The following is a 7,793-nucleotide window of genomic DNA, read 5'->3' on the forward strand; positions in this document are numbered from 1 at the left end:
ACTGTTTTTCAAAATTTGTATTTTACTATCTATATAGTTTATATTGTGCTTATTTTAATTCCCCACTATAATTGTGAGCAGTCACCTAGGATGTTACTTTTCAGAAACATCCTAGATGGTTACCTAAAAGTTTTATCATGAATTGGCCATAATTTATTTCAACTCTTCTGTATTGTGGAGCACTTAGGCTTTTGTATAGATAAGATTTAAATTTCTGGTGTTGTTAGATAATAAATCACATATATATCAAGCAAAGCTTTCCATTTCTTAGATTTTATATTCATTCTTCAACTCATTTAAGACTTCCTAACTTTTTTCATTATAGTTTTTAAGCTGTATTCATTTCCTGTTTTTAGAAAGTATTTTGAATAAAAATGTTTTATCATAGTAAAGGGTTTAAATTATATGATTTTAGAAAAAGAAATTCTCTTGGAGCTGGATAAAACTATTCTTATGCAATGAGATGGAAGCCACAACATCTTAACCTCTCTTTAATTTTAACCTTTGTAATTTGGCCATATTTAAATATATACAGAGTACTTCACAATAATGAACATACTGAAGAAAATTTTAGTAAAGTAACACATTATTATAAAGGCAATCTGAAAGAACACGTATTATCATTTACTTTTTGTTATTATGGAATTTAGATTACCTACTTCATAACAACATGAACTGTCAGATGAGTAACCTGTCTCAGGAAATTGAAAAAGAAGCTTGTGAGGCCAAACTGAGGACAGGAAGTGCTAGGCACCGGAGGAGTGTCCTCCCAGTAAGAGGAAGAGTAGCATCACCATGAGATGACCCAGGAAGAAAGCCTGTTAGTGTCGCTGGGTCATGAGGTCCATTGGATAAGTAATGTGATATCCAGGCAGGTGTGTGAAAAACCAGATCATCCGTAACCAAATTATCAACAGAAATAGGAGAGGAACAAAGAGAAAAGGAAATATTACTCTGAGTCAAAGGCCTTTTTATGTGAAGCAGTTTCCTGCTTCTACTTTAAGGTTAGGCTGATGGAAACACCAGGCTAGAGTGAAATGTGTGGGGAGCAAGGCAGTTACTGACAGCTGATACCTTAATACTTACCCCTTTATTTTGATATTGGATGTAGGTGATGCTCATGCTTTTGATGATGAGTGGCAAAATGAGGTTCTGAAGTACCAACCAAGGGGACAATGGCACAATCTAGAAAACTCTAGGATGCGAAGCATTGGTCATGAGAATTCAGGATCCCGAGAACTTAAAAGAAGGTAAAAGTTATTTCTAAACTAAGCTGTTTTTTAAAGACAAATTAGAAGAGAAGTTATGTAATTTTACCTCTGTTATCGGGAAGTTTTGATTAACATCCAAGTTGTTTGTATCAATAATATCTTTTGTGAAAGATGTAATAACTTTATATTATTTCTGAGTATTCCAACACAATTTTAAATTTGTATCTGAAAACCAATAGTATTTTAGGATTATATGACTAGTACCTCACTAGCAAATTATGCTTTAGACAATGGGGCTAAAATCCTCCTAAGGTAAAGCAATATACTATAATGCAGTTATTCTTGTGAAACAGATTTTCATCTGGATAGAGTAGGAGTCATACATTTTGTACCAGGTAAAGATACTGGTGTTTAGGGATATGGTAAGGGGAGAGGAACTGTAGCTAAAAGGCTGAACAAAACTTCCCTAACAAGTCAAAATTGAGCATTTAATGGTAAAAAGATTTTTAGACCCTTGTATAATATGTAACAGTATCTGTATTAGATATCAAATATTTTGGAAGAGTTTTGCAAAAACTTTAGCCTCCTTTGGAATTACCGTTTGGAATAGCTGCGAAATATGAACGTGCTAATACCACACTTTTATAGAGATTATAGACATTTTGACACATTTAGTATATATTCTAGAGTTACAATTTTATTTGATACTCTGGGGGAACAATTGAAAACACTACCTAAATCCTATTGAAAATTAGACTCGAGAGAGAGAGGGCTCAGCAGGCCTGAAAACAGAAATCTGTTCTAGGCTCTAAGAGAGTGGAGAATTGCTGCAGAAGGTGGAAGCCTTCCCAGAACCAGCGGTCGACAAGTGGGTACCAAGTAAATTAGAAGACTTGTGCAGAATTTCATGTGCTAGCATCTTTTATTTTAAAATACTTGTTTAGGAATTTAGAGCCCCAATGTTTTCTTTAGAAATCTTGCTCTCATATTAATTTTAGCTAATATTTGTCTCACTTTGAAAAGTTTATTGATAAAAACCTAACAGTGCTAAGTTTGACTATGAAATCCAGGTCCCAGTTAGAGAAAAGCATGCTCTTTATAGATGATCTATAAATTTATGGCCTATCAGTGGCATTTTCTGTAAACCAGCACTGTCCAATAGAACTTTCTGAAATGATTTTTTGCAATGATGAAAATGTTATGCACCTGTACTGTCCAATATGGTAGCCAGTAGCCCCATGTGGCTCTTGAATCACACTTGAAATGTAAACAATGCAGCTGAGGAACTGAATTTTTAAATTTTATTTTATTTTAATTAATTTAAATGTAAACGATGTGGCTAGTGGCTGCCATGTTGGACAGCATGGTTCAACGGTAAACAGTTAAATCTATCTCAGGAAAGCAGCTGTTGCTTTCTTAAATGTTAAGTGAAATACTCTGCCATATGTTTTTCAAAGCTATTAAGGAACCTTTAAGATAAAACTCACCTTAAATTACAGTGGTCTGTATCATGTTTGTATTGATTTTTTTAATGACCATTTTAAAAATGGTATTAATGTTCACATGTATATTTCTCAGGGAGAAACTGCATCAAAGTCCAGCCATTGAACGTGGAAGAAGATCAAATGTTTATGTGGACAAACTCAACATCAAAGGATCACCTGTGAAAATCAACAAAAAATAAATCGTATTGCACTTGATTTGTTTAGTTTTGGTTGTTTGAACAGAGAAAGTAATGGTGCTGAGTAATACACCTAAGACCAATTGCTTGTTATTAAATCAATACTGTGTTCTTAGCAACTTTCTTCTGAATTTTCTTGGAAGTGCTAGCTTTATATTGTCCCTACTTTAGGAATAAAACTTTAATGTTCAATAGTGCAAGCTGTTAAACATTCTATAACACTTTAAAACATAACACATGCTGATTTTGCTTTCACAATTATTTTCCTATTGGCTATGTATTCCCCTATATATTCAAGATTGAATGTACAGCTAGCTGTTCTATCATATAAATTAGTTAAAAGAATAAACTGTAAAAAAAATAGTCTCAATTTTTACTAACACTATAATAGGGTGATGTTAACAAAGGTTAAAATTATTTAGCTCAAATTTTATAATGTGTTATGTAGCCAGCTAGCTTAAAGATTTTTTTTTTTTTTTTTTTTTTTGCTGTATGCGGGCCTCTCACTGTTGTGGCCTCTCCCGTTGCGGAGCACAGGCTCTGGACGCGCAGGCTTAGTGGCCATGGCTCACGGGCCCAGCCGCTCCGCGGCAGGTGGGATCTTCCTGGACCGGGGCACAAACCCGTGTCCCCTGCATCGGCAGGCAGACTCTCAGCCACTGTGCCACCAGGGAAGCCCAAGAATTTTTTTAAATAAAGCAAAACTATACTAGTACTCTTTTACAAAAAATTAGTTATTGTTTTGATAAAGAACATAAAGAATAATCAAATAGTTCCTTTTCAAAGAGATTTTAAATTGTTAATATACGTGAATTTTCTTATCGTTTCTTTATACAGTGTATTCTTTTTTTGTTCTGTGTTACATTTTCAACGTTCGACAGACTTTATATTGACCTTTCTCTTTAACATCTTATGGTAGCATATTTCTGTTCTCCTTTCTCACAGACAGCTTAATCTATCTCCACGGTTAACATTCTAAAGTTGCAGTGTCCTTGGAGAAACTCTGCTCGGCCTTTTTGTGACATTTAGAAAAATGCATTTGGTATTCTGCAAACCTGAATGATTGATTGTCTCAAAATTTCTTAGACAGGTGAAGTGTGTTTGAGCAAGGTACTTAATAATTCAATTGTTCCCTTTTTATGTATACTATTTAAAAATTCAGCTCTTGGGTTTTTTTCATTCTAGAATGCGAGCATTAATCTGTTTTTATAAAGTTAGGCATGAAGTTTGTGAGAATATATAATCTTAACTTTTAAGTTTTTGTCGTTTCAAGGGGGGAAAAAACAGAATCGACTATCACTCTATATAACCCTAATATCTTCCCTTTTAAAGTTTGGAAGTAGAATTGTGTGATTTTGCTTATACTCATCTAATTTTCTATATCATATCCTGTTAATTTTACTAGTCAGTGCTTCATGCCTTTAATTAGTCACTAAAATAAGATGCATATGTGTCAATTCATTTTTATAATGGAAAGCAATTGGGCAAGTATTAAAGATGTTAAAATTTTCCTCTTATGGATAATTTAGTATACTAATAACATACTATTACACACTGGGAAGTTATCATAAGGCATCCATTTGAAATAACACTTCTGCATAAATTCCCTAGACAGAGCAAAATCCCGGTAGACTGTAATTATTCTCCTTTTGCCTAAATTATTACACTGAAGTTAACGTGAATCATTATATTCAAATATGAAAACACATTTTAATAAATAATTGTACTTAAAACAGTACAACTTCTATGCATCATATAACAGAGAATTCATAGATGCTTTTTTCATCTCAATTTGTTTACCGTAGAAATCAAATTAAAATTGAATTAGATATATATTTCCTCCTACGCCACAGTGCTTCCTAAGGGGCCACTTACAAAATATGTGACATCTGGAGATAAAATGTTAATTCTTTATGTTCACACGATGCTGAAATTAACTTTTTTCAGAATTTATTTTTATCTTCATTCTGAAGTCAACTAGTATAAAAAAGAAGGCTCGCCATAGCTTGTAGTTCACATGTTATTTTTTCTTTATTGACAACCACTGATCTTTCTGGAACGCTGGGTCTTTGGGGAATGTAAGGATATTAACTATTTTGTGAATGTGGCCTTGACAATAAGTCCAAGTTGAAAACTTAGGCTCCTTGCTACTTTAGTGATTTTCCTGGTAACTGTCAGTCTCAGTGATAGGTTTTCATTATTTATCTTTAGGACTTCATTATCTTTTATTGTTACAGGGCAGTGGCAGGAGCACATTGATATCAGATGGTGCCCTACGTGTGGCAATGTGATGGTGTTTGGAGGTGGGGCCTTTGGGAGGTGATTAGGTTATGAGGGTGGAGCCCTCATGAATGGGATTAATGCCTTTGTAAAAGGGACCCTAGAGAGCTCCTCCACCCTTTCTGCCTTGTGCCCACACGGTGAGAAGTTGGCTGCCTATGAACCAGGATGTGGGACACACCAGACACTGAATCTCCTGGAACCTTGATCTTGATCCCATCTTGCAGATCTATGAGAAATAAATTTCTGTTGTTTACAAGTCACCCCATCTATGGTATTTTTATTATAGCTGCCTGAATGGACTAAGGCAATGGTCTTAGGCTAGTCGGGCTCGGGCAATTTGGAGATTCTACTGAGGTTTGACCTAGACCCTTACTGCAGTGAATCAGGACCTTCACTGAATTTATCTTTATTCTTATAAAGATAAGATATAAAAGTTATAACATATAACTGGCAAAGTTATGGCAAAGCTATAAAATGACTATGAATTAATAGAATGTATAACTGCTTTGAATGATATAATGTATGTGTACTTTGCCACTTTAAAACCTAACAGAAGTAATCTATAATGTGTACCCATATAAAAATATACTTGGTATAATAATTACAGAAAAATATGAATATATATATACACACACAGAGGACAATGAGTATGAATTTTTACTTCAGGAAACTTAGTTTGTTAAAGTGGTAATTTCAAAAGTAACAGATACACTTTTTTTTTTTTTTTTTCGGTACGCGGGCCTCTCACTGTTGTGGCCTCTCCCGTTACGGAGCACAGGCTCCGGACGCGCAGGCTCAGCGGCCATGGCTCACGGGCCCAGCTGCTCTGCAGCATGTGGGATCTTCCCGGACCGGGGCACGAACCCGTGTCCGCTGCATTGGCAGGCGGACTCTCAACCACTGCGCCACCAGGGAAGCCCCAGATATACTTTTTTATTTAACGTAATTATATCTTAAAATTAAAGTAAAACCTTAATGTTATTACTATTTACATAATTATTATTTAATTTACATATTTTAAACAAATACACAGGCTTATAAAGACTAAATTTTTGAAAGCCTATAAATAAAAAAGTTTACTTAAAAGTATTCAACATTAATGGATTGATTCATCAAAGTAAATCCTTTACTAAAAATTAATACATGGATGATATACCAAAAATAAGTACAAAATTCATCATTGAATCTCTGGTTTTTCTTTCCTTGTATCCTGTAATTTACTCTGATTTCCATTTACTTGATCTTATTCATTTAACAAATATTTATTGAGCACCTAGCACAGCAGGGGGTACAGCAATTAACAAAACCAAATCACTGTCCTTGTGGAACTTACATTCTCATCGGGAGAGTCAGATAACAGACAGCTATGTAAAATGTCTGGGTGTATCTAAGAAGAGCTCTGAAGGAAAATGAAGTAGTGCAGGAACATAGGGAAGAGCTTGCTGTTTTAGAAGAGTTGGTCAGGGAACACCTCACTGATAGAGGATATTTGAACAGAGAGAAGAAGGTAAGGGAAAGAGCCATGCTGGTATCCAGAGGAGAGCACAGGCTCTGGTCATGTGAGGATCAGCAAGGAGGCCAATGTGTCTGGAGGAAAATGAGCAAGTGAAGTAGAGTTACACTGGTGTGGCTCCTCAAGCAAGACCTTGTAATGTAGGTGCTTATTCTGAAGGTTAATTTTTTTTTTATTTATTAAAATTTTTAAGGTCATTAAAAATTTCAGATTAAAAAAATTAGTTATGAAAAATTTCAAGCCTACACAAAAGTAGAGATGACAGCAACAGTGAATTCACTAGTTGAGTGATTTCAGTAGAAAAATGACATGGCCAGGCTTAAAAGGATCCCTTTAGTTACTGTGCTGGGAATAGACTGAGCAGTCGTAGGGCAGAAGCAGTAAGGTCAGTTAGGCTATTACAGTAATTCCCTCGAGATAGCAGCGCTTTGAGAGGTGGAGAGAAGCTGCCGATTCTGGATCTATTTTTGAACGTAGTTCCCATAGCATATGCTGACAGACTAGACCAGCAGAGTCAAAGAGTGGTTCAAAGTGACATTTTTGGTCTGGGCAACTCGAAGAACGGAGTTTCCTTTTATCGGATGAAGACTGCAGAAGAAGGTTTTGGTGGAAGATCATTAGCTCCTTTTTGGACATATTAAGTTCGAGATGCCTCTAAGAGATCCAAGTGGAATCCTCAAGGATGCTGTCTTCTATATGGACTGGACATATAATGTTTAACATAGAACAAAGGTGGAACATTTTGAAAGGAGAAAAAGCACTTGTAGATAGTTCATTATTTTTCCACGTTCTTTACAGGTCATCCTATAGATCAGTTATTTTTTCATATTTCTGTAGTAGCATAGATAACAATTTTGCATTTTTTTAACGTAAATTCTATTATAAACGTCTCTGCACTCTGCTGTATGGGGAAAACAACCACGTTTAAAGGCTGCATCTTTCTGGTAGCGTGCCAAAACCCTGATTAGCTCCGCAAAGTGACTGCACTTCCTCTTCCTAGTCGGCAGAGGGCATCCTGGCAGCGGAGGGTGCTGCTCGGCTCTGACAACCGGAAGCTTCGCCCTCTCTCTATTTTTCTCCCCGCCCTCTCATCCTTCGCACGTGA

At 35.6% G+C, this 7,793-nt stretch overlaps 1 protein-coding gene across 1 annotated transcript in view; it reads left to right on the forward strand.

The window, feature by feature from the left end:
• Window positions 1-3,089, forward strand: part of MLF1 (myeloid leukemia factor 1) — a 55,931-nt gene extending 52,842 nt beyond the window's left edge. The window contains exons 8-9 of the mRNA XM_032631167.1: window positions 1,112-1,250; window positions 2,790-3,089. Coding sequence (XP_032487058.1) covers window positions 1,112-1,250; window positions 2,790-2,895 — 245 coding nt within the window. The 3' untranslated portion in view covers window positions 2,896-3,089. The remainder of the gene's footprint in view (window positions 1-1,111; window positions 1,251-2,789) is intronic.
• The last annotated feature ends 4,704 nt before the right edge of the window (window positions 3,090-7,793 follow it).

Source organism: Phocoena sinus, chromosome 4 (assembly GCF_008692025.1).
Source record: "Phocoena sinus isolate mPhoSin1 chromosome 4, mPhoSin1.pri, whole genome shotgun sequence".
Taxonomy (NCBI): domain Eukaryota; kingdom Metazoa; phylum Chordata; class Mammalia; order Artiodactyla; family Phocoenidae; genus Phocoena; species Phocoena sinus.